The 27,380-nt window shown below is 37.9% G+C and overlaps 1 protein-coding gene across 1 annotated transcript; it reads right to left on the bottom strand.

The window, feature by feature from the left end:
• Window positions 1-3,197: 3,197 nt before the first annotated feature.
• FEM1C (fem-1 homolog c (C. elegans)) lies at window positions 3,198-23,546 on the bottom strand. Its single transcript, XM_006886674.1, has 3 exons — window positions 23,181-23,546; window positions 21,632-22,367; window positions 3,198-5,771 (listed from the first exon to the last, which is right to left on the bottom strand). Exons 2-3 carry the CDS (start codon window positions 22,173-22,175, stop codon window positions 4,462-4,464), a joined length of 1,854 nt encoding a protein of 617 aa, XP_006886736.1. The 5' UTR covers window positions 22,176-22,367; window positions 23,181-23,546; the 3' UTR covers window positions 3,198-4,461.
• Between the last annotated feature and the right edge of the window lie 3,834 nt (window positions 23,547-27,380).

The following is a 27,380-nucleotide window of genomic DNA, read 5'->3' as shown; positions in this document are numbered from 1 at the left end:
GATGAAGACAGTGCAGGAGAAAAAGAGCCTTGATGAGTTGGACTGATTCAGTGACTGGGGTTATAGAGGTAGGTGTGTTGGAGACAAGCAGACTGACAGGATAGAGCAGGGTTTAGGGCTGTTGTGCATAGGGTCCCTGTGAGTCTCTAGCACATAACAACAAGGTGCCCTAATGGAATAGCCATTAACTGCTCCACTGACAACTGAAAGGCCACACCCCTCAGTTACTCCATGGGATAAAGATGTGGCTGTCTGCTTCCACATAAGGCACTCAGGTTGTATTCAATGCTGATTTATTCCAGTTATCTCTAGGATTCAATACAAACACACAGCTTAGTCGTAGCTGATTGCAGATGCTGATGTATGCAGTAGTGCTGCCTTCCTCCGCGGTGATGAGGCTGTTTTTCCTACTAGGTTCTCCACATACTCTTCCACAGCATTTCACTGAGGGCAAGGCACAGGTTATTTCCCTGTTACCCATCAGTAATATTCCTCTAATCTTGATTTTGCAATTCCTCTGTTATTGCCAATCTCAGTCTTCAGTAAGATTTCAACAGCACTCTCCTATACCCTTTGCCCTCTTCCAATTGTGTGGCCTGCGAACTCCCACAGCAAATGTCATCTTGAAATAACAGCTACAGCTTACTCAGTTAGCTTCCTGCTGTTTGGGGGCAGCCCTGTACCATAATAAGCAACAATGAGCAAGCTCCCCACATGTAAGCAGGTGAGGATTCTCAGTTTCTGTGCCATCCCTGCTCCTCCTCTTCCTCTGCTTCTGGACTCATCTGAACTTTCTATCACTTTAGCTGCCATCTGAAGTTCTAAGATCTCAGTCTATGCGTTTCTCCCCTCACTGGTCACTTCATCATCCTGCTTCACCACTCCCATAAAACTCGGTCTTTACAACTCAGAGAAATAAACTTATAAAACTTACCTTCATAATCATGTATTTTATGTACTAATACCAAACTAAACTAAAAAGTTAAAAGCGTCTCTTTTGCTTTTTATCAATAAAAGTTTTCCCATATTTTAAAATATATTCTTTACTAAGCAAAATTTAAGACAAAGTGTACATATACTATGTTTGGTTACACAGAAGCATTAATAACAAATAGCCATAAATTACCAATTGTGTTTTTTGACACAAAGCCTTATAACACAAGTATTATAACACCAATCAAGTATTAAGAGTTAATAAGAATACACTTAAATTTGGTGCAAATTTCATTTTATTAAACCTTACAATGAACATTGTGGCATTATCATTTTCCATTGTGTGACAATTCATTGGCTGTCATCTGAATACAGTACTTCTTTTGAAAAAGACACAATGGGAACTGTCAAAAGGGAGAGAAACTAGCTGTTGTTTAGTGATATATGAGGGGAAAACAAAAGGGGGGAAAATGATGATTAATTCTATCTTCCTTTGTATCTAATTCTAGAATGGTTAAGTTCCAAGCAATGTTGTTGCTGTTACAGTATACGGTAATATTGTTATACATCATCTGGCCTGCTCAAGTCTTGAGATACTAAATTATAAGGATTATCTACAAATTCAGCCAAAGTTTTCTGTTCGGCAATCTGATTTTAAAGAGCTATTTTTCAAATATCTAACAAATTTCCCAAATCACAGTAGATGGGGTCTCTAAAATTGTACCTTAAGGTTATCACTTTACCGGTGAGCAATTGCTTAACTTCAAAAATCATACAGGACTCTAAATTATCTTTTGCTGACAGAGGCTTAAGTATCTGCCAGAGTTATGAATAAGAAACTGAATATTTTTAAAAATAAATAATCCACTTATAAGGTAGACTGGCCTCCGATCTAAAATTATTATCGTTGTTTTAAATGCAAATTATCAATAGTAGGATATCTAAAATTCAGCAGGCCTCAACAGGACATTTCTGTAGACATGTACTCAAAATGTAGACATTAACTCCAGTCAACACCATGCTACAATATACACTTTTGACACAAATCAAATAGCCAAAAAAAAATTAATTTTACTTATCTGTGGTTTTAGAAAATAACACAAGCTTGCCTCTTTTATTCAATCTCACACTAATTTTGAAATACTTTCTAAAAAAGGTCTCACTAGTGTCTGAGGTCTCATTCACAAATCAACTTCCTTTCAAATAAAACTATGGACAATTTTGTACTACTGCTAAGCTAATCTTTTTCAAGACCTTCTAATGCCAGAGAAGAATTATATCCTAATTGACAAAAGGCATTTATTTCTGGTATCTGGATCAAAAAATAGTTCTAAATTATCAATTTTCAGTGGTAGAAAAATTCTATTTAAAGAAGTCCTTACAACAATAATTTTACATTAGAATTGTACAATTCAAATTCACCTGTAAAACAGTAAGACAGTCCTTACTGTAAGATGTAAATCCTTCTCTTCCTCTTCAAGAAATATCACTTAAACTTCCAACTGTCCCTTTTTCACCCCAAAATTATGGAAATCAACTAATGTAAATTTACAATATTTGTAGAGATTCCAATTTTTAAAAGTAGCTTGTGCATATATAATTATTACACCACAGACTAGAAACAAGTGATTTCAAAATACTGTTAGATTTCTAGAATATCATCTAAATAACAAATTTTTCTTAATGTATGAGGCAGCTCAAATATTTAGTCAAATTTGACCATGGTAAATAAGAGATTACTAAAATCTCTTTATTTAAAGAGTGGCTAAAATTCAGTTATGTTCAAGCTATCATTTTCAATGGTGAAATTAAATTTACCACATAGTAAAATGGGCCATGGTAGCTTTAAAAACAAACAAAAAAACCCCTTCAACTGTTTAACCAAAAAAGCCTGTTATTTATTATTCTTCATTACAAGTTTACAGAACAAAAGTGAAATAAATCTAACTTGCAATGATGACTCCTTAAATATCATTACATCAATCCTCAGATTAAAACATCAATACAAAAACCCAAGTGAGTGATCCAGCTCATTGAACTCACAGGTAAACTGAATTTTTCTTAAAATAAGAAACTTTTTATTCAGAACAATTCCATTAAGACATCTGCAGGGCACATATGCCATCAAATATTTTATTCTGAATAAGAATAAAGTGCTGAATGATAATTACCTGAATCTTTTTTAGTATTTTTCTTTTATCTTAAGTTAAAAGAGCCCTTTCTGTGGCATTAGCAATGCTGTTAAAAATGGGGGCGGAGGGGAGAGCTAACTTTCAGACAGGGAATAGGAAGCACTAAGCACTGCAACCTTTGTGTGTTTAACTATGGTGACAAATAATTGAGACCAAAGTAATCCATGCAAGTTATTTTAAAAGGTATACTTAAGCTTGAAGAAAAAAGAACACTGTTACTGACCTTTGATACTATGGCAGTAAATTGCGTACTATTAAAATACTTTAATTATCCTAGATCTGGCTTGACAAGCATCATGCCACTGACATGCTTTAGCTCTTTTTGTGACTAAAAGTGATTTGCAGTTTCATTACTGCGTATTTCAATGTGATTCATTAAGCTGTGTTGATAATCTCTGAGGTTAAATTTAAGCAAATTCTCTACACCTAATCGCACCATCAGCACAAGCAGGACAACGCTGGAGCAGCATGAAAGGTGGGTCACTTTATCATCTTCCTTTTACTGCATGATATATTACGATTACAGACCTAAATTTCAACTGGGTTAATGAGTTAGAGTAGATTTGTTTCCCAAATTTAGCACACAATAATTTCAGTGGATTAAGAAAGAAATTGAAAATATGAAGACGGAAGGGGGTAGAACCCCAAACAATAAACCTTGAGCTCAGATAGCTAACCTGTAGCACTAAAAATCATCACACTACAGAGTACTTTCATAACATGAGCTCTATAACAAATCAAAACAAGCAGTGTTTTAAGTTGAAGTTGACCAACTGCTGCATAGAAAATAAGCTAACATACAACAGTCAAGTTTAAGCCGGTGCATAGAGAAGATAAAGCACTTATGGTTACTGCAAATGGTAAGTCCATAGAGTTTGTACAACCTAGCTAGGGTCTGTAAGGGGGAAAAATTAGTAAGAAGATATGATAAGGCAAAAATAAAGTGGATATGGAAGCAAAGCTTGGAGAGGGAAGCAGGGGAGAAAAAGACTTTCAATCATATAAAATTCATGAATCAGTAAAGTAAAAAGACATTGCTGAAAAACAATTAATTCAGTCCCAAACACCCAACAGCAAACAAAACCAGAATGGTTAACAGCCTTTGGCAAACAATTTTAGAAATGGTATTTCTCAACAATTCATAAACAATATATTATATGGTATATTTATATTAAATACTGGGAAACCAATCTTGTAAAGTTGATGCTTATGCTTTAGCCAATGACAGCACAATGATATCAAGCGATATGAATGCTGGTGTTATCACAACAGTGCTCATTTATGAAACAACTGTTACCAATTCATTCTTTAACAGTGCTCAAATACAGTCAAATCATCATCTATGAAGTGAAACAAAGGTCTCTAGCTTTTCTGGGATATGCCCTTTATAATATATTCTATGATTCACTATGACACGAGCAGCAAGACACTGCAAAGTGGTGTGATTTATGGGCTGGATCAAATTTTTAGCTATTTCCTTCTCATCCAACAAGTCACTAGCAGTTTGTTTGTGCAAGTTTGTGGTATCAAAATGTGCACCTGATTTAATAAGAAGATTCATGATGTCTGGATGGTTGTTCAGAGCAGCAATATGTAGGGGACTGTTGTCATCGGAGTCTCTGACGTTCACATCAGCACCACATTCTATCAGAATTGCAGTAACTTGCAGAGATGGAAATTTACAAACAGGGTACCGACCTACACATGTAGTATTCTTGTCCACAGCTAGATGAAGGGGGCTAAAGTTATTCTTTCCCCTTGGATGCAGTTTAAGAAACCTGTATATAGTCTGCTTTTTGAAATGGTCCTGTTCTAGAGTACAAGGAACTTTTTCTAATAAGCAAATTAAGTGCAAAATGATGGAAAGAGCCTTATTTAACTGTAATGGGTCAGCTGGACACTGAGTTTGTTTGACAGCACGCTCTATTTCAAGAACGCTTTTACACAGTATGCCCATAAGATCATCAAATGTAACAGTAGTGCCCAGCAAGCCTTTAGCCCTATCCTGAAGCATAAAAGAGAACAGTTCTGCAAAAGATAATAAACTGCTGGCGGTCATCGGACTTAGAGGGTCCAGATTGTTCTGCTGCATATCCAAAGCATATTTCCATAGGTTGATGCATCTTTTGAAATTTCCAGAGTCTGCATAGACAGCACCTCTGTATCTAATATAGTAAGAGGTATCAGGGTGAGAAGGACCAAGAATACGTTCTCTAATTAATAGTGCTTGCATTCTCATATCATCAGGATCAGCAATAAGACCTTCTAGTTCTTCTGTACTATTTACCTCCTTGGCATAATCATAAGCCATTATCAGTGTTTGTGGTGCTGGTTTGCTAATTATATTAGTCCGATCACTGTACCTCATGTTCATTGCTTTTTTCCAATATTTTAAAGCTCCAAGTAGATCTCTTTTTTTGTCTACAAATGTAGCTCCCAGTAGCTCTAGAGCATTGATGCGTTCTGTCTTGCTGGTCTGTGCATGATGAGTAAGAAAATCCACAATATTTGTGTGGCCAGTCACGCTTGCTGAGAGAAGTGGAGTCATTCCATAACCATCCTTTTCCATCTTGGCACAATACATAAGAAGCATCTTCATGATATCCAAACTTCCAGATTCTGCACAATCATGCAATGCAGTATTGCCTTAAGGAAAGGGGAAAAAACAAATAAAAGGTCACATGCTTTGAGAATCAGGCCATGTGTGTATCTTAAAATCTAAAGAAAAGTTGATAAACTGCAAGCCTAAGTGGGACACACTTTGATTACCATTGAGGGAAATTTCTACTTGGCACCTACAATTAGTGTTTGACACATAGCAGTGGTTAAGAAAATAGCTTGTTTTATCTGTTGAATGAGTGGGATGATCAAATTAAGACAACAAAAGGTACTTCAAGACACTGGATCAAACGGAAAATGAATCTATGGCAAATCCATATTTGTCTCTAGAGCTTTAATTGAAGAACTGCGTATTCTAGGACTAAAACTTGACTATATTAAAATAACCAGTTATTCACAGTTCTTAACTACAGAGTTTTCTAGGTCAGCTTTCACATTTATAAGTGAGGGACCTAGTCTATTACAATTAGATAATTTTATTCTAGTATAAATAAGAAAATTTTCTCAATACGTCTTATTGCTAAGTGAATGTCAATTATTTGAGTCAAAATTCTTGGTAATAAAGTATAATCCCAAAAAAGTTCCTTAAGAAAAAGCAAGTCCACTGAAATATGAAAAATATGTGGGTGGTTCAATATGAACTTTAAAAGATGACATCTGTAGCATCCTTTCATAATGAATAACTTCCCATTGTAATTTTTTAAAACATTCCTTTAGATGTACTAAATGTTCTAACACTGTCCTGTCCTTCCCACACATAGACTGAAATTGACAACAGTGACTGGCATATTTATAAAAGTCTGTATAAAGCATATTAAGAGATTATTTAACTGGACAGGTATTTTCACTACCTAAGTTTAATGATTACTTTGCTAATCATCAAAATAAATATAATGCAGTCCCTTTGATAAGTACATTATTTTCAGAAAAATTCACTAGTGAATCATTTTAGACATATGTGAAGAACAGAACACAGCAGGCTAATACAACTATCCCTAAGAAATGTTGGCCCTTGCCTAAGAATCTGTCCAGTAAACAACTCTTTCACTGATATAAAATTTTCCCCTGAACAGGACAAGGATAGTTCATCATGCCTAAACTGTATGTAAAAGCAATGATATTTATGCTAAACAGCTGTTTTCTTTCTGGGGATCTGGAATTCTAGGTATAGGGTGTTTCTGTCATTTGCCCAAATAAAAATGTTGGGCAGAGGCTGAATCTTGGGCAGAAATATATTACATATTCATTTTTGTTGCTGAAAGAAGAGTATGCTCTGTGTGACCTCTCATGGAAGAAGAGTATTAGAAAGTCTGCATATGGACTCCTCTACATCACACCTGTGCCTATTTCTTCTCATGACCCAGCTGTGTATTCTTAAAATATTGCTGGAATAAATCCCAGCTATGAGTACAATTATATGCTTAAGTTACCTCGAAACACAGGGATATCCTGGAAACCACCAATACAACATGCATAACAGAAGCTATTTAAAGTGAACTCATCATACAATTAAAAAAGGAAAATCAAATATTCATAGCATCAAGACATTAATTCCAACCCAAGTTTACCTTATTAGTGTTTTAGGATATATATTAATCTCAAATACTGAATATACCATGGACAGTCAAAAGAACAAACAAGTTTGTCTTAAAGGAAGTGTAAGCAGGTTGCTAAGAGGCAAGGATGGTGAAACCTTGCCTTACATACTTTGGGAGTGTTGTTAGAAGACTTGGAAAAAGATATCATGCTGGGAAAGGTGTGGGGTCAGAGAAAGAATGAACTTCAGTAAGATGGACTGACACAATGACGATAACAATGGACTAAAATGTCAGATAGTAAAGATGGCACAGAATAGGACTGAGTTCAGATTTGTTGTTTATAGGGTTGCTATGAGTTGTAGTCAACTTGATAGCATCTAGTAACAACAGCAACACTATTACAAGACCAATAAGCAATATCATTGGCAGCGGTTTGAGTTTTCTGTTGAGTATTTTTCAATTTATATTGATGCCTAGATAATTAGAATATTTATCCACGTGTACAAACTTCATTTTGTGACACATATGTTTATATTCCAGTTTCAAAGATTAATCTGACTTTATGTTATAGATATATTTTATATAGTATTTTATAGAATGATACTGAGTTGTTCGTTATATATACTGTAATGTTTTGCTGTATCAGTTGTTTCATTTAAGATTATATATGTAGTATTAATTTCTTACAAAAAGTTATTCTAACAACTTGGATTTAAGAATTCACACAGTTATGTGGTAAAACAAAAAAGTATCTGATTTGTGATAAATAATTTCAATTATTTAAACTTTTCAGATATGACAATATATGGAAGTACTCTTAAAATCCAACAGACTTTCCCCCTAGTTTATGTACCCCTTAAAATGCTGCCATAATGCAATGATTACATTTCTAAAAGATAGTGTCTCCACCTCACTACATCATATTTTTATGTCCTTAAGAGTGAGAAGACAATGAGAACTAAAACAGTATAAAAAGCTTAAAATAAAAACTGAACAGCACTGGAATGTAATGAATTTACTTTTAAGTAGAAAAAGAAGATAAACATTTTATTATGTGGTTTTCTATGTTTGATTAAGAAAGATTCATTAGGAAAAGAAAAAAAAATTCTGGTACCAAATCCATAATGAAAAAAAATTAATGATTTCCTCAAAGACCTGTTCATTACATGGGAAGTTGTTAAAAATCTAGACAAGCAGATGACACAGTATTTAATTTCCATTAAAATATTTATTCAAAAAGCTACAACAGTTCTGATACAAATACATTAACATAAAAAAGTGGCTAAGAAAATCTAGAATAAAAGTATGTTGAGATGCGTCTGGGATGGACATTAAGCAAATGCCACCAGAGGAATCATTCAGGTGCATTAAAACATAATAGTATTCATGGGAGTTCCTGCTGGTGCAAATGGTAAGTACTAATTTAAAGGGAAGATTGGTGATTCGAACCTATGCAGAGACACCTTAGTTTTCAGATTTGTTTCCATAAGGTTACGGCTTTGAATCCCTACTGAACAGTACTACTCTGGATATATGAGTTTACTATGAGTCAGAAATTACTCCGTGGGAACTGACCACAAACAGTATCCTCTAAAACAGTATTGGAAATATCATTCTTTGATGCTCCTTTTTAAAGGATTTATAATCTAAAGGAGTCATGCTATCACTGTGGCTAAGTTAAGGGCTGTTAACCAAAAAGATCAGCAAGTCAAAACCTTCAGTAAGACAGATTATAGCTTTTACAACTCTACTGTTTAAAGGGTCACTATAGATTGGAATCATCTCATTTATCAGGATGGTTGTTGTTATGTGCCTTCAAGTCGCTGGCAATCCATAGTGATCCTATGTATAGCAGCTTGGAAGACTGACCTGTCCTGAGCTCACTAATTTCAACACACCAACCCCCACTGCCCCAGTTACTGTATCAGTCAATCTCAATCACGGTCGTCTTCTCCTGTGCAGTCCCTCCACCCTTCTGAGCATGATGCCCTTCTCCAAGGATTGGTCTCTCCTGGCCATGTGCCCAAAGTATGTGAGACAGAGCTTCAAAAGTCTAGCCTCAAAAAAAAAAAAAAGTCTAGCCTCCACAGAGAGGTTTCACCCTCTCCAAGATGGACTTGTTTTCTTGGCCACCTATGGTATGTTCAAGACTCTTCTCCAGCACAATTTGAAGCCATCAATTTTTCTTCTGTCATCCTTAGTCATTATCCAGCTCTCTTGATGTACAGCAATCAGATATGAAGCCCATGGACTGGATTAGGCACACTTTAGTCTCTAGACTCACATCGATGCTTTTCAGTACTCTAGAGAGGTCCCAACAGTGCAATTAGTCTTTTGATTTCCTGACTGCTGGTGTTAGAAGTGTTGATTGTGGAGCTGAGCAAACTGTAATTATTAATAATCTCAATCTCTTCTCTATCTATCATAGTGCTGCCAATTGGCCCAGTGCTGAGAATCTTTATCTTCTTTTTTTATTTTTTGGTATAAGATCATTACTGTAGAATGAGTATGAGGATCCCAGGGGGCAGAAGCAGAGGGATGAAGATGGGGGGGTCATGGGCTTGTACATACAATATGGGTGGAGAGGGGGAGTGAGGGAAATTGGAAGGATCTGGTCTGAAAAACAATGGATTTGAATTCTGTAAATAAACTAATTGAAAAAAAATCTTTGTCTTCTTGATGTTGAACTTCAATCCATATTGAAGTCCTTGGCCTTCTGCTACAAGCACTTCAGGTCCTTCTCAGTTTCAGCAAGCAAGGCTGTGTCATCTATATAACGTAGGTTGATGAGGCTCCCTCCAATCCTGATGCCACATTCATCCTCATAAAGCCCAGCCTCCTGAATGATCTGTTCTGCATATAGATTAAAAAGGTATGGAGACAAGATACATCCCTGATGCACTCCTTTCCTGATTTTGAACTATGTAGGGTTTCTCTGCTCTATTCTGAGGACTGCTTCATGGTTTCCGTACCGTAAAGGTTTCTCATGAGAACAATCAAGTGTTCTGGGATTGCCATTTTCAAGGCTAGCGACAATTTTTTGTGATCCACACAGTCAAATACCTTTGCTAGTCAATGAAACACAGATAAGACATTCTTCTGGTACTCTGATTTCTGCCAAGATCCATCTAACATTGGCAATAATGTCTCTAGTACTATGACATCTTCTAAACCCAGCTTGTATTTCTGGTAGTTCTTTGTCAATGTACTGTTCCAGTAGTTTATGGATAATCTTCAACAGGAATGTGCTCATGGGTGATATTAGTGTTGTTGTTGTTGTTAAGTACCGTCGAACTGCAGGTGACGCATAGCAACTCATGGACGAAAGTCCTGGATACTTCCTGTATAACTTTCATCCTTTCTCCAGGTTCATATTAGCAATAATATTCAATAATTTCCACACTACTTTTTTTGGAATGGGAATAAATATGGATCTCTTCCAGTCAGTTGGCCAGGTAGTTGCCCTCCAGATTTCTTGGCACAAACTGGTGAGCACATGCAGGGCAGCACATCTGTTTGTTCAAATATGTCAATTGCTATTCCATCAATTCCTGGGGCTTTATTTTTCGGGGAAGGTTAATTAAATTCTTCTCTTCAAAATAAGTAATCCAAAACCATTTCAGGGAAATTTTAGGGAAGAATTTGTTTTAACACCAATATTTCTTTGGATCCAAACCAGATGTCTCAGGTATAAAGGCAGGTGACTGTCAAACAACTCAGTATCTCCCCATTGATTTCAAGTCAGAACCAACTCACAGCTGACTCTCTACTAGGTTTCTGAGGGTGTAAATCACCTCAGAGCCACTAATGGACTTTGGCTTACTAGTACAACAAAACAATGCCACAGTAATTCCCTGAAAAACCTTGTAAGTAGTATTCTACAAAATAAAACAAAAATGTGCACAAAAAGACGATAAAATACTTAACAGAAATGTATAATTTAGGGAGGTCTGATAGCCTGATGATCAAGAGTTGTGCTGCCAACATGAAGGTACATGGTTCAAATTCACCAGCAGCTCCACAGATAGATAGGCAATCTTCTATGGGATTTACAGGCTTTAAAAACCGAATGGAGGGTCAGCTATGAGTTGGTTCCAACTTGACAGCACATAAGTTAAAATCCACTTTCTAGCAATACAAATCCAACAGGTTCAGTGGTTTGCAAAGTTCTCACAGAGTTCAAAATTTGTGTTTGCTTAGTGCTCTATTTTTACTCACATAACAAGTGGGTAATATGATTCTTTGCCAACCACACAAAGCCCAAAACATATCAAGACTTTGCATGCTATGCATTGTGTGCACATGCCAATTAATTACATAGGTGTAATATATATTAAAATATAGTGTAAGTCAAATACAACAGTCCTTCTACATAAGACTATTAAGACCCAGGATTTTGATTTAGTAGTTTGAGATGGGCCACAGAGATGTATCTATGCTGCCGGTCCCACACCACGTATCAGTAGGAACAAGGATATACAGAAATAATCTTTTCTTATTTGTTCTAAAGAGAGTTACCATTTATAAGCTAACAGTTATTTCAAATAATATGAATATAACTTTAAAAGAAGGGCTAAGTTATAGCTCTGTTTTACAGCATAAAAATTATGAAATTTCATCATTCCTGTTCATTCTAACTTAAGTACTATGTGCCAAAACAGTTACTGGGTGTGTTTTATAACTAGATCACAGTTTAACCCAGGGGAAACATCCTGCTTATAATAAAAAGTGGTGTCAGTAAGATCTATCTGCTCAAAACAATTTTCTGGTTTAAGTCAAGAGTGTGAGAGATAAAATGTTTTTAAAAAATCAGTCTCAAAACAAAAAATGCAGATTGCTGCAAATAATACCTTCAAAAATGAAAAGGTAGGGTGGAGGGATAGGGCAGGGAAGAAATGAGAAGGATCTGGGTGAAAAAGACAGGGTAATAATTGGGCAAGGCCCAATGGTGATAAATTTTGCAAAACATAATAAGTGAGAATGACTGTATGAATTACAATGTGAATGAAGAATAGTGTGGATCACAATATATGCAAACCAACTTAAAAAAACAAGCCTTAAAATAAAAAGGTATTTACAATAAATGACTCCTTCAAAATAAAAAAAAATGTAGTCTGCAAAATGAAAAAAAAAAAGGTGCACGTATCTGCAAATGGATTTAGATCCAGAATAACTTTGATAACCAAACAAAAAGAATAACAAAAAGTAGCAAGATGTAGAGAAACTGGGACTTTCATTCATACATTTGTTAATAGGAGTGTAAAATATTACAGCCACTTTGGAAAACAGTTTGGCTTTTCATCAAAAGGTTATAGTTACAATATGGTCCTGTAATTTCATTCTGGGAAAATGAAAACATGCATTTTAAAAAAATCCTTACACATTAGTGGTCATGTCATCATTATTCATGCTCACAGGAACATTATTTATAAACCTCTAAAATATGTTGTTGTTAGGTACTGTCAAACAAATTATGACTCATAGCAACCCTATGAACAACAGATGGAACCCTTGCTCTACTCTAGACCATTTTCATGCTCTCTCACTTGCTCAAGCCTATTGCTGCAGTCACTGTGTCAATCCATTTCATGTGGCTCATCCTCTCTTTGGCTGACTCTACCTTTCTCCACATGATGTCTCTCTCCAAGGACGATTCCTCCTGACAACATGCTCAAATTGTGTGAGGCAAAGTTTTACCATTCTGGCCTCTAAGGAACACCCTGGTTTGCACTTTTTTCAAGGCAGGTTTGTTTGGTTTTTTGGCAGTCTGTGGTATAGTCACTACTGCTCACTAACATCACAATTCAAAGACCAAAGAATCAAGAAGAATCAATGCTCCCAAAGCAGAAGCAATCCAAATGTTCATAAATTGATGTGTGTATAAATAAAAAATGTAGTATATCATGGATTATCAAATGGCAATAACAAGTAATGAAATTCTGACACATAGATGAATTCTGAAAACAAACTGAGTGAAAGAAACAAATCACAGAAGACCAAATATTACATAATTCCATTTATACAAAATGTCCAGAATAGGCAAACTTAAAAGATCCAGAAAGCAGGTTACTAGTTGCGGAGTATTATTTATAGGCTCGGCAGTCTACTTTTTAAAAAAATATCAGCCAATGAATACCCAATGGCGCACAGTTAAATGTTAACGTACTAGGGGAGCTCTGGTGGCCTCATGGCAAGAAGCTGCACAGCAATCCCAAAGGCGAGTGGTCCAAATCCACAAGATGCTCTGCTGAAGGAGAGGTAATCTCCTGAGCCAACTCGATGGTACATAAGAAAAGCAAACAAACAAAAACACCCCCCCCCCAAAAAAATACTTATGTACTTGAGGTCTCATGAATCAACTCCATGGCAACTGGTACTAGTAAAACTAGTGGCGATGAAGGTTGAGGGGTATGAACTGATTGTTAAAGGGTATGGAGTTTCTATGAGATGAGTGAAACTGTAGTGGTATACTTGCTGAAACTGAGGAGAACCTGAAACCTTTGCAGAAGAATGTCAACGACTGAAGCCTTAAAAATGGACTGAAGCACAACATCAAGAAAATAAAGATTCTCACCACTAGGCTAATTGGCAGAGATTGTTATCAGCTTCACAATCTACACACTTGGTATAAGTAGCCAGGAAATCAAAAAATTAATTACATTGAGAAAGGAAAGTCTGCTGTCAGGGATCTAAGAACGTCAGTCTGAAGACTAAGATGCACCTGATCCAGGACATATAGTCTTTGCAATTACTTGCTATGCATCAGAAAGCTGGACAATGACTAGGAATGACAGAAGGAGAATTGATGCCTTTGAGCTGTGATGCTGGAGAACATGGACTGCTAGGAGAACAAACAAGTTCATCCTAGAAAGGGTTAAACCAGGCTGCCCCTTGGAGGCAAAGATTCTGAGGCTTCTGATATACTGTGGGCATGTTGCAAGGAGTGATTCTCAATAAGATGGACTGCTTCAGTGACTGGGATAACGGTGGTAAATGTGTCAGAGACCATAAAGTTGGCTGAGGATAGAGCAGAGTTCAGAGCTGTTGTACACAGGGTTGCTATGAGTCCAAGTGACTAGATGGCACAAAACAACAAATATACTAAAAATCACTGAATTATACACTTATAGTGGGTACATTATAAGTTAATTTCCTTTTATTAAGTTGCATAAAATTCCAACTAAAACCAAAGTAGATGTACGTTTTATGAAAGATGAGTTTTTACTTATCCTAGAATGAAAACAACTTTTACCTTTTACCCTCAGTCTACTGTGTTTGGTATCATCTCATTCTTCTCTAAACTTGTGGTTGGGGCTCAATAAGGACTAGGAAAACATTCATTTAGAAAGATGGGGAAAAGATATAGTTCAAAGCTTAATAATGCTTATTCCAAGTATTTCACTCCCTGAATAACTAGTATGTGTTGAGAGTCTTCAGAAGGTGTAAGTAGTTAACACACCAGAGTATTAACTGAAAGGCTAGAGGTTATACACAGGCACCCCAAAGGAAAGCCTGGTCATCCATATAAGGAAAAACCAAAACCACACCACAATCACTGAGAACTTTGGAGCACACTTTTACTCTGATCTACACAGGGTCATCATCAACTAGAATCAACTTTACAGCAAGCACTTTTATATAAAGGGCCAACAGGGTGAGGAGCAATAACTTCATTTCATTTTCCCCCCTTTCCCACCCATAGCCTATAATCACTCAAGAACAGAACTGCACAGATAAAAAAGTATATTACCTACCATGTCCTCTCTTCATTCATTATTTGTGTAAAGTTCAGGCGTAATAACACTGGTCCTTAGGCTTGTGAAAAGTTAAATGCTAAAAATATCTCTATTCTTCATCAAGATGGAAAAGGCAATCTCTATAATTTCATTTGGAATGGAAAGAGGCCCAGAATAAGCAAAGCACTCCTTAAAAAGAGAAACAAGGTAAGAGGCAGCTCACTTCCTGATTTCAAATCCTACTATACTACCATGGCAGTCAAGACAGTGTAATACTGGTACAATGGAAAAGAATTGAGAATCCAGATATCAGCCCATCTACCTATGGTAAACTGATTTTTGACAAGGAGATGAAATCAGTTAAGTGGGGAAACGACAGCCTCTTTAACAAATGGTGTTAGCAAAATTGGTGCAGAAAACACAAGCAAGATTCATACCTTACTCCATACACAAAAACCAACTCAAAGTAGATCAAAGACCTAGGACTAAAACCAAAGACTATAATTATAATCTTCATGAAAGAAAAGCTTGGAAGAACTTTGTTAAGTCCTAACACAAGATAAAGTCTTCCAAGCATCCTGGAAAACCTACCACCAAGAGTGGATAAAATAGATGAATGGGACCTTCTAAGAATCAAATCCCTATGCACATCCAAAAATTTCTCCAACAGGCTAAAAAGAGAAGCCACAGACTGGAAAAAAAATATTTGGTAATACCATGTCAGATAAGGGACTTGTATCTAGAATTTATAAAACACTAGAGCACCACAAGATAAAGGTAAACAACCCAATGTTGAAAAATGGGCACAGGATATGAACAGACACTTCACCAAAGATATTCAGATGGCCAACAATCATAAAATCCTTAGCTCTAAGAGAGATGCAAATCAAAACAACTATGAGATATCATCTCACCCCAGTTAACAATAGCAAAATTTAACAGAACAGCAAACATTAAATGCTGGCGAGGTTGTGGAGAAATTGGAACCCTTATTCACTGTTGGTGGGAGTGTAAAATGGTACAGCCACTATGGAAGGCAGTATGACGCTTTCTCAAAAAGTTGTAAATAGAAAGACCATTAGACCCAGCAATTCCACTACTGGGAATATACCCTAAAGAAACCAGAATTGCCACCCAAGCAGATATATGCACACTCAAGTTTATTGCAGCTATGTTTACAATAGCAAGGAGTTGGAAACAAGCCAAGTGCCCATCAACAAACAAATGGATAGAGAAGCTCTGGTATATTCACACAATGGAATACTATGCTGCATTGAAAAACAAGGAACTCATGAATTAGTAGACAAAATAGGTGATCCTGGAGGACATTATACTTAGTGAAATATCTCTGTAACAAAAGGACAAATACGGCATAATGCCATTGTTGTAAAGCAGGACTGACATCAGGGTTGGGGGGGAAACTAAGAAAAGAGGGCATAAATAATGTATACTGCATTGAAACAGATGAGGGAGAGAACTGTTTAAAAGGGATATACGTTTAGGTATTATTGTCATGACAGGAGTCCAGAATGAAGGCTGCATGGTGGAGTGGACTGGGGGGAGTGGGGGAGGAAGGAGAATTATAAACCAATGAAAGAATTATTTTTTTTTTTTACTTTTCAAAGAGAGGAGCGAACTGGGGGAAGGGTAGGCAGGGAGGAAAGTGAACAACAAGGAAATCCAAAGTCTTGGTAAACTTTCATTAAAATTAATAAAATAAACCCATTCTATTCATAGAATCATATTCTCAAAATATGACAGGGAATTTGTAAAATTTGCAAACTTGGAAATCCAATGAAGAATTTCTAAACTCTTAGGAGTTTGAGTTTTTGAAACTCATAAAATTACATTGTGACTTCATTATAATTCTCTTTCCTGGTCATGCTAGCCCAGAACCTCTATTCCAGTCTTTTCTGCAGGGAGAAGGAAAGATTTGGTGTAATCTGCACTCATGAAAATTCTTTATCCAGGCTTCTGCTCACCTATTTCACCTATACAGCCTATCATATCCCTGATGCTCGAATAGCACAAATCTTTAAGCAACAGCTTCCTGATTTTTATTTTAAACAAAGCAATTAATCTACAAAAACCTCATAAAAGTAGATTCAGCTCCCTTTATAAGGAGCTCTGGTGCCATAGTGAATTCACCTGCTGGGCTGCAAACCAAAGAGATTCAAGCCTACCAGTCGTTCCGCCATTAAAATCTGCAGCCTCGGAAACTCAATAAAGGGTTGTGATGAGACAGCAGTAGGTTTGGTTTTGGTTTATAATGTCTTTTATAATCTAGCCCTGAGTTCCCTTTAGTCCAAATATGCCTACTTTCCAATTCTGCATATTTGAAATTTTTCCAAGTCCAAGCATATTTCTATATTCCTCTGTGTATGCCATTTCCTGGGCTGGAAAATGGTACCAAATCCTGTCTGTAGATCTGAATTTCAACAATCCTTTAAAGGCCCTGCTCACGTGCGACTTTCTCCCCAAAGAATACTTCAACTAGTGTTATAGAAGTTTAGAGAAAAAGCACTGGCTGTTGACAAGCTGTTATTTTAACAGTTAATAAATATGACATCCTGTATCTTCTAGAGATCTCCAGAATGCCCAAAACAACACTTTGCCTACAAACAGTAAATATCTTATTACTAATGTACTTAAATACTTTTGGAATCTCACTTAATTAACCAAAGAGGGTCAATAGTCGCAAAATGCCCTCCAGAGCCAGACTCCCAATCCCAACAGAGAGCAGGGATCGGGTTGCCTGTAGTATTGTACCATTTACCTGTAGTACTGAATCAAGTACTTCAGCTGCTTAATTCCTGGAAGACTTAGCGTGCAAAAGCAAAATTGAAGGCTTAAGTAACTTTACTAGAGATCTGCAAAGTCCTATTTTGAGTATAAAAAAAAGAAAAGAAAGTTCAACACTGTAATAAGCTTTCTGTTTTAATTTAAAGTCAAGGATGACAAACAATGACATAATTTGAGAGCTCTATATTTTCTAACATAAGAGGTCTGGACTGAATAGGATCCAACTCCTGTTTCAAAAATCAATTACTGTGACTATTAACTGCAGAAGTATTTCTAAGTACCTCAAAAGGGTTTTTTCCCCTTTTATAGACACTACAAGGAAGGGAGGAAATCATTGTCCCTTCATGTAATAAGCTGGCTGGGGATAAAGCATTTCCAAATTATCTAAGTAAGAAAATACCACTGTTGGTTGCACTTACCATAGTATGGTGTAAGTATCTGCTTATGAACCTGTCTGATCAAAGCATGAGCTCCTCAAGAGCAGGTAATCAAGGACTGGTTATCTTGTCTGACTCATTTTTACATATGCCAACTCTAACAGCTTGGAACACTGAGAAGCTCAGTAATGCTCTCAATTAATACGTAAATTCTACTTTAGGTTAAAATATGTTCAAAATGCCATAACCTGTTAAAAAGTAATGGGAAGAGGTTATACCATACACTGAAGTGGCATAGTTAGTTAAAAAGTAATGGAAAGTACAAAGCATATGCATTTTATATTTAAGCAGACCACACACAGTCTATTTTTTTTATCCCTTTAGAATCATTTCCTATGACTGATATATTACATTTTCGTAAGAAATCAATCTATTTTATCCTTGTTTTGGGGTTGTTGTTTTGGGCTGGTTTTATTTTTTCCCAGCCTATACTTGGATGAGAAAGAAAAAATCCTATCTCACTCTCTCAATTCTGCTTGCATATTACCCATTAGCCCATAAAGAAACAGAAGACTCAGCTGAAAAGATTTATTAAAGAATTAATAAATTAATTAAGGCATCAGGATCAAAATAAGGCAAGAAAAAAAAAAATAAGGCAAGAATGCGTAAGTGCCTTAATTCTTCCCAACATAAAGAAATATTGTCAAATTTAACAATATAAAAGGTATGGGAGCTTTAGTGGTGTAGTCTGTAAGGAGTTACTCTGCTAACCCAAAAGTATACTACTTCTCCGATGGTTTGAACTCACCAACCGCTCTGTGAAAAAAATAAAGGCATTGTCCCTCCTTCTGTGCAAATAACAGCCTCTGAAAACCTGCTGTTAAGGTGAGCAATGAGTTGGTTCCAACTTGACCACAACTAGAGCTTTTATTTATGTAAAGTGTAAAAATACTCTGTGTGTGTGTGTGTATGTGTATATATATATATATATATGAAATTGAAGCTACCAGGAAACATTTTTTAATGTTATATGCATTTGTGTTTATGTGCTTATGTGTGTGGGTTAAAGGCAAATAAATTAGGTATCAACACTGGAAAAAAGTTACTTAGAAACAGCAAGCCATTAAGCAAAAATAGGTCATCAAACCCTTAGATATGTAAAACATGATGAGATGGTGGTGATAAAGGTATTCTGCTGAAATGGCTTCACGTTAAATACTGCTCACATTTTATCTGATACAAATACTGACAAAAACATAAATCATTCACTGAACAGTTCTCCAATTCACTATTATCTCCATAAGTATAAAAGCAGCTTTGAAAATTACAAGATAAAGAGTACCAGAACTCAGCTGCACGGTAACATAAGAGCACACTCCAAACTGACTGACTTTGTGAATTTACCAACAACAATCTGTACACTGGTTGATCAATGAATAAAAAACAGTCAACAAATCTAAATAAGCACCAACACCTTTTAACTATTTTTCTTATGTTATGTTATGATTCCAAAGTATACCCAAGTTCAACATGGTCAATTTACTTTCTTAAAATGAGTATTTTTTAAAAGAATGGCAATTTTGAGGAAAAAACTACCCAACATAATGTGTCACTTTCTTAAAATGAACACTATTTAAACAAATTTAAACAGTTTAAAACAATATTTTAAAGTTATGCTATCCTTTCAGCCAATAATCTACCTTTAATGATAACTGTAAACAAAAACGTATGTAAGAATGTTTACAGAGAAGCAACATAAAAACCAGAAGCAACATAAAATTCCATGAACAGAACATGCACTTCCTGAAATTAAAGAGCTATAATTAGAATAGTTAAAGATAATACTAATTAACCTTTAAAAAAAAAGACAGGATATAGGATATGTAAAATTGTCTATATGTCTGTATGTGAAATTAAAGATATTGTCAGAAATATTATCTGTTTTCTGAAATTTTGAGATTTCACACTTGCTTTGGAAAAAATATACAAAACTCATGAGCTTACTAAATTTTAAATACTAATTATTTAAAAATTAAAAAATGTGTACTATCTTCACTAAACATATGGACTATGTATCCAGTGCTCAAATTTGGTGTCTTAACCTCTCAAAAAAGGCACTGGACATTACCACAATTATGAATGTACATTCACTTTGATTCAACAACTATGTGTGCAAAAATATACTTCTGTTACAAAATATTCAGTCATACTGTATTAGCAAAAGTACCAGATGAGAACTAAATGCCCATAAATGGAAACTAGATAAATTACATATATTTATAAAATGAAATACTGTACAGCTATTAAGGAAATTGAGATTATTATAGATGCTAGAGCTGAATGACATCCAAGGTAAATTAAAGATTAAAAATATAAATAAACGGCAGAGAACAGTATGCATCTATCCCCTAGTTAAAGTGAAGGGGACTCAGGACCAGTACAGGCAAGCATGCTTGTATTTGAATAGACAGTTCTAGAAGGAAACACAAAGTCTATAAATTGTGGTTGCCAGAGAGTCTGAGGTTCAGAAAACAGATAGTATGTGACTTATATTAAACCAATTTGTGTTCTTTGATTTTCATACCCTGTACCAATTCAACTTTACATTTTAATAGCCTTTAGTTTCTAAGAGAACTATATGTAGTTAAATTTATCTTAAGGAAAACAAGGGTTCCAAGTGTCAAAATTCTGCTCTCAAAACTACTTTTCAAAGTTCTAAAATATTCTAAACTATCATTGCTGCTTTAAGTTTATTAACGAAAATTAAAGTCAAGTCATTTCTGAACGTTTGCTCACACTGTTGCTTACACCCACATTTGTTAACTTAGTCCTTGTTTTGCTATCTCAATACTGAAGGTGTTTCAAAAATTGTGTTTTCTCTGTTGATATACTTAATACACATTTTATATAAAATGTTTTTCCAGTGACTACACAATAAATATGGAACAGATTTTCTCCTTTTCCATTTATATTAATCCTTTTAGGTCAGTTTGGCCTAGCCCTTTCCGACAGAATAACAAATGAAATACTTAACAACAAATATTAGGATGACTCACTAAACACAATCGTTCCCACTACAAGGTTATTTTTAAAAATAATAAAAGCTGAGAAACGATCATTATATCTAAATATATTCCCAAGCAGGTTGAATTACAAGTTTGTGTGTCAGATCAGCATACTGAACTTTGGGGAACCTTTTTCCCAGGTCTGGGACGTTATTCCAAATAAGAGAGGAAAAGCTGCTTACCTACACAGCTCTGTTGTATCACATGTGTGCAGTATGTTATCAAGTATTAGAAAAACACTCAACTAGGTTACACTGAAAGGGATTTGGAATCAAAACAAGTCGGTCAATGGCTTACTCATGCTGACTTATGCCCCAAACTTCCTGAAAACAAGCAGCAGTCACTTAAAAATATAAAAGTGTAACTCACCTTTAACACTTTTGCGATTAACATCTGCCCCCTTTTCAAGTAAATACTGAGCAATCTCTTTATGCCCTTTGTAACATGAAATCATCAAGCACGTATGCCCATGTCGGTTTGAGACTTCCAAATCAGCTTTGTGTTCAACAAGGTACTTCACTATTTCCAGGTGGCCGTCGAAACAGGCCGCTCGGAGAGGAGTCGAATTGGTTAACGTGGTGTTGTTGACAGATGCTCCATGATTCAACAAAGACTGGACCACCTTCAGATGGCCGGCTGCAGAGGCGGCCCACAAAGGGGGCGCCCCCTCAATGGTCTCACCGTCGAAATTCACGGAGCCCCCAACTTCTATGGAGGCACTGCACTGCTCCAGGAGGAACTCCACCATGTCCAGGTGCCCATACCGGGCTGCCATCAAGAGTGGCGTGGCCCCATTTGTTTTTTCGGAGATCAAGGAGGAAACCTCCTCTTTGGATTTGCTTGCCAATAACTTGGTGAGAAGCCGGAGTTTACCATCCCGAGCTGCGTTAAAGACGGCTGTCTTTAGATCCATTTATGTCCAGCTGAGAGGTTGTGCTTTATTTATCCTTCGAAGCAAAGCTCCAGCCTAACTCGAAACACAGGCGAAGAGAGTTACAGGAAACCAAAGTTCAATGTGAATCGCTGCGCCCAGGAACGGATAGAAAAGCTCGGAAAGTATGCTGTGTCCTATTGCCTTCCAACATCTGACAACTGGATCACCAAACTACAGAGAGAGGAGGGGGGAAGTCGTTAGCAGCTTGGAATCTCCCATCGGACACTATTTAGATTTTTTCTGAGCAGAAAATAAAGCCGTACGCTAGGTACTACTACGCGCCCCACATCCAAGAAAAGGAAAACACAAGATACACGTAGAGACCCAACTGGTTTGGGTGCGAAGCAGTCTTTTCGCTGTGTAAGGAAAGAAAATGTAAACAGTTCAAGCGATCGGTTTCTTGCCTCCAGCTCCAAGCAACCAAGCTTTGTTCTAGTTTTGCTTTACACATGCCCTAGGAGAGTACAACCGAAGGAGTGGGAGGCGCGGGTTCAGAAAGGTTTCCCTTTCTCGCATCTGCAGAGGAGAGCGGGCCAAGGGCGCGAGGCTGAAGGCCTTTGGCCTGGGGCAGGTTTCGAGAAGGAACAAAAAGGCCAGACACTCTCAAACAGCGGCCAGCCAAAGCCAAAACTCTCATCCGAGAGCTTCTCTTCTTGAAAACTACTCGAGGCTCTCGGGAAACCGGCTGCCTTGTAGGCATTAACTTCGCCTGCCCCGTTTTTATCTCCCTCAAGGGATCTTCGGGTTCCCCAAATTACAGCTGCCCCTACATAACCTTCACCTCTCCCTCTTCTAGCCACGGTCGTCCCTCCCGAAGCTCCTCCATTGACCACGATCTACAGGACCCGGCCAATCTACAAGTCCACGGTTTCCAACCTGCCGCCCGCCTTCCGCTCCCAGGGGCGCCCTTCCTTCCCGCCCCGGCCTCCCGGTGGGCGCTTCAGGGCCCCGACCTGAGGCCAGCCAGGCCGCTGCAGCTACTACTTGCCCGAGGGCCCGTCTCCTCTCGCCGCCGTCTGTCCGGGAGCGGGCCGCCCCCTTCAGAAGCGAACCGTTGTCCCCGCCGCCGCCCGGGCCGCCCAGCTCCGCCTGCGGACGCACAGTTCCTCCATACCCCGCACCCCGGAGGAAGAAATCCGGCCGCGCCGCTCGCCCCGCCCCGCCACGCCGTCTCCCGCCCTCCCTGCTTGCTCCGGCTGCAGCGGCTGCAGCGAATGCCGCGGAGAATGCTGTAATGGCCTGCGGGCCGGACAAGCCCGAGCACTGCTTCACATCACTGACAGGCCAGCCGAGCCATTGGGTTGGTGGAGGGCGGTGGCAGCCGCGAGCAACCGCCCAGGGGCGGGGCGGGACGGCCCGGTAGAGGCGGAGCCGCGAGGTCCGCGCCTGCGTGCTGTGCCAGGGGGTGGAGCTTAATTGAGTTTCCGCGAGGGGGCTGCGCCTCTCGGTGAAGCGCGGCAGGGAATACAATTGACTATGGAGAACACTGCGTTCTAGTCGCTTATCGTTTCCATCCTTGCGCACTTTCTTCGAAAGGCTCTTTTCAGGATTTTTTAGTCTCATTCACTGATTACCCCAGAAAGTAATCACTACTGTTCGCTTATAAGCATATCCAAACTGTCCCCTCTATCATCCTTCCTGTAGTGGGGCACCAAGCTCCTGAGATCAAAATCTTGCCCTATCCTATGCCATTCTCACAATCATCAACCCATACAATTTAAGGTCATCTTTTCCATGACAGTCTTCTTTTCCAAATATGATGGGGTTTTTTTTCCCCAAGGAACTGCCACTCTTGACAACATGCCAAATCGTGAGAGAAGATTTTCACTAACATTGCCCTAAGGAACACCCTGGTTGCACTTCCTTCAAGAAGGCTCTTCTTGGGTCTTTCTTGTTCACTGCCTAGCTTTCTATACCTCTATGAAGCAGTTCAAAATACATCTTGGGTCAATCGCACCTTAGACTTTAAATTGATGCCCTCGCTTATAGTCAGACTTTTAAAAACAGAGTTACACAAGAAACAAAGTTCAGAATACGAGAGTTTTTCTGGAGCATGTCAAACATGACTCACTTTAATAATATGGACCAAAAATAAAAGGCTACCAATTGTAAATCAAGAGAATAAGGTAAACCAAGTGCTTGAATGTCTTGAATTAATACAAAGGAAAGGTTCTTAGCTGCCATCAAGTCAACTACCATGCATAGGGAACCTGTGAACAACAAACTTGAACTTTGGGCTGTCCTGTGCTATCTTCACAGTCTGCACATTGCTCAAGCCAATGCTTCCAATCATTGTATCAATCCATCTTGTTGATGATCTTTCTCTTTTTCTGGTCCACATAATCGTTGTTTGGGTTCCCCCCCCCCCAAGGACTGGGCCTCATGAAAACATGCCCAATTATGTGAGGTGAGTATGAAAATCCTCGTCTCTGAGAAGCACTAAGATTGACTTCATCCTAGACAGATTTGTTTGTGCTTTGGCAGTTGTGATTAGAATTTATTCTACAAAGATTAGCACCAAATTACATACTAAAAGGCTAAGGTCAAATTGTCCTAAATATCCAGTCAACTATCCTATCTCTCCCCACCTCCAGCACTCCCTCGTGTGCCCACTTTAATTTTATTTCTATCTTTGGATTCTGTAATAGACTGAAAACTCAAAGAAACATTGAGGGAAAGGAAAGAAAAAATGGCTCAAGCAACTGTTGATGATGTAGGCCAGTGACGATGCTGATGAGGAGGAACCAGGCCTTTACAAGGCATACAGGATTGAGCTGGCTGGAGGACTTCCCAGAGGCAGTATGTGTATTCGAGCACCACACCCACAGGGTCTTGCTTTCCTTTAGGGTGGATTCTCTGAGTGTGTCCATTCTAACTGCGAGATCCAACTTGGCCATGTAATAGAATCTAATGCAATGGCCTAGTAAATCCGTTTTAAATGATAGACTCACAACACATTGATTGTATGTTCAATATTCTTCTCCAATATCACAATCCACAAGCATTACCAAAATCATTAATAGTAACTGGTGACTAGAAAGCAAAAGTTAAAATAAAAAAATAAAATTTAAAAAACTTGAGGGGAGAGCAAGATGAATGCACAGGACAGATGGAATTTGAGTAAGAAATCTTATTAAAATAATTCATTCGTTAGCCTCAGCAGCGAACAGCATGCCTATGTGGGCAGCAGCGAGCCTTGGCAGGGAACAGCAAGTTGTGGTGAGACCCACCCGCCAGGAGCAAGGACAGTGGTTCTTGGGAGGAGATCACTGATGTTTGCTGGACCACTCGTGAAATCCCTTCACTGTAAGCAGGAGGGAGTGAGACAGCTGGAGCTCGACCGGGGTGGCAGACCCAGTTTACAAGGGAAAAAATAAGGCTTCCTGGGTTTTTCCATTCAGGTCCCCACTACAAACACACACCTCTTGCTGGATCTACATGTGTGTGTTCCTCCCCTCCCCACCCCTCATATGTGTCTGCGCATACATCCACCCTACATGCATCCATGTGCGTCCACCTATACATGCATACCTGCCCAACCTTCTTCCAGAGCAGTGACACCAGATCAAGAACGGCCTAGGCATGAAAACTCAATGTCATGAAAGAAGTGGACTACCTCGCTTCATACACAAGCCCAAAGCAAAATATCAACCCACCCCACCCCCCCTCAAGATGACACAGTACCAATGAGTTTCCTGAAGCCAGAAAGTGTGATGGAACTTCCTGACACAGAATTTAAAAGAAAAGTGAATATTTTCAATGGGTGAAAGACAAACTAGAAGAATTATTCGACACTGCAAGCAAAAACCAGGAGAAGTTTAAAAAACCAATCCAAAACAATGCAGATAGAACAAATGAGGCGTTGGAGGCACTGGGAAGACAAGAAACCACGATCCAAAATTTGAGATCCAATGTTTCAGATGATGTCCACATAATGGAGGGACACATGAACAGAGTCAAAGACATGGAACAGAGAACCAGAGAAATAGAAGAAGAAGAAAACCTATGAATAATGTGGATACCATCAAGAGAAATAGCACATGCATCATCAGAATCCCTCCCAGAACAAAAAGAAGCAAACAAAGGCAATGAAAAAGTTGTTGGAGAATTACTAGAAGAAATCTTCAGGAGTGGACAGGAGGAAAAGTGCAACAATGAGTCACTGGGTACCCTAAGTCTTTGTAAACTTTCATTAAAATTAATAAAAAAAGAAAGAAAGGATTTCCCAGGCATATTGAAGAATGAGAGGATATATATTCAAGAAACTGAGCAAACACCATATAGAATAGACCCCAAAAGAAAAACACCAAGGGACACCATAGTCAAATTTGCCAGAACCAAAGATATACAGAGAATTCTGAAACCAGTGAGGGAGAAACAAAGAGTATTCTACAAGGGCGAGTATATAAGATTAAGTACTGATTTCTCAGAAACCATGCAAGCAAGACAACTGTGGAATGACATATATCAAACACTCAAAGAACACAACTGTGAACCAAGAATACTGTACCCAGCAAAATTGTCCATCAAATATGAAGGAGAGATCAAAATATTCCCAGAAAAACAGAACCTAAGGGAGTTTGTAAAAACAAGACCGGCATTCCAGGAAACACTGAGAGGCATCCTTCTTATTGAGGTGCCACAGAAAGCAGGATAGACCAAAGCAACTAGCAAGAACATCCCCTCCCAAAAAAACCACCCCAACAACTCAGCAAAATGATAGCAATAAAACCTTGCTTCTCAATAATCACACTGACTGTGAATGGTTCAAAGGCACCACTGAAGAGAAAAAGAGTACCAGATTGGATAAAAAAAAATCCATCAATATGCTGTCTACAAGACATGCCTGAAATGTAAAGACTGAAATGAAAGACTAAAAATAAAAGGGTGGGGGGAAAATACACTAAGCAAATGGCAACCAGAAAAAGCAGGTGGGGTGATATTAATCTCAGATAACATAAGTTTCAATGAAAAAACCATCACAAAGGATGAGGGAGGTCTCTACATAATACTTAAAGGGTCAATAGAACATGAGGACATAAAAATAATAAGTATCTATGCATCAAATCCAAGTATACTGAAGAGCAATGGTGTCTCTCTGGAGACTGAGGTTCATCTGATATAGGCCATGGTCTTCACAATCACTTGTTATGCATCAGAGAGTTGGACAATGACCAAGGAGGA

The sequence above is a fragment of the Elephantulus edwardii genome, unplaced genomic scaffold (genome assembly GCF_000299155.1).
Source record: "Elephantulus edwardii isolate Elephantulus edwardi_28Jun2011 unplaced genomic scaffold, EleEdw1.0 scaffold00050, whole genome shotgun sequence".
NCBI lineage: Eukaryota > Metazoa > Chordata > Mammalia > Macroscelidea > Macroscelididae > Elephantulus > Elephantulus edwardii.
This window is presented reverse-complemented; position numbering and strand designations above follow the sequence as displayed.

What these genes read in the sequence shown, in the direction of transcription:
- FEM1C (XM_006886674.1), bottom strand. Translation starts at nt 22,175, where the DNA reads ATGGATCTAAAGACAGCCGTCTTTAACGCAGCTCGGGATGGTAAACTC. An exon ending in TAATCGCAAAAGTGTTAAAG is followed by an intron (nt 5,772 to 21,631) that starts GTGAGTTACACT and finishes CCTTTCCTTAAG; the next exon opens with GCAATACTGCATTGCATGAT.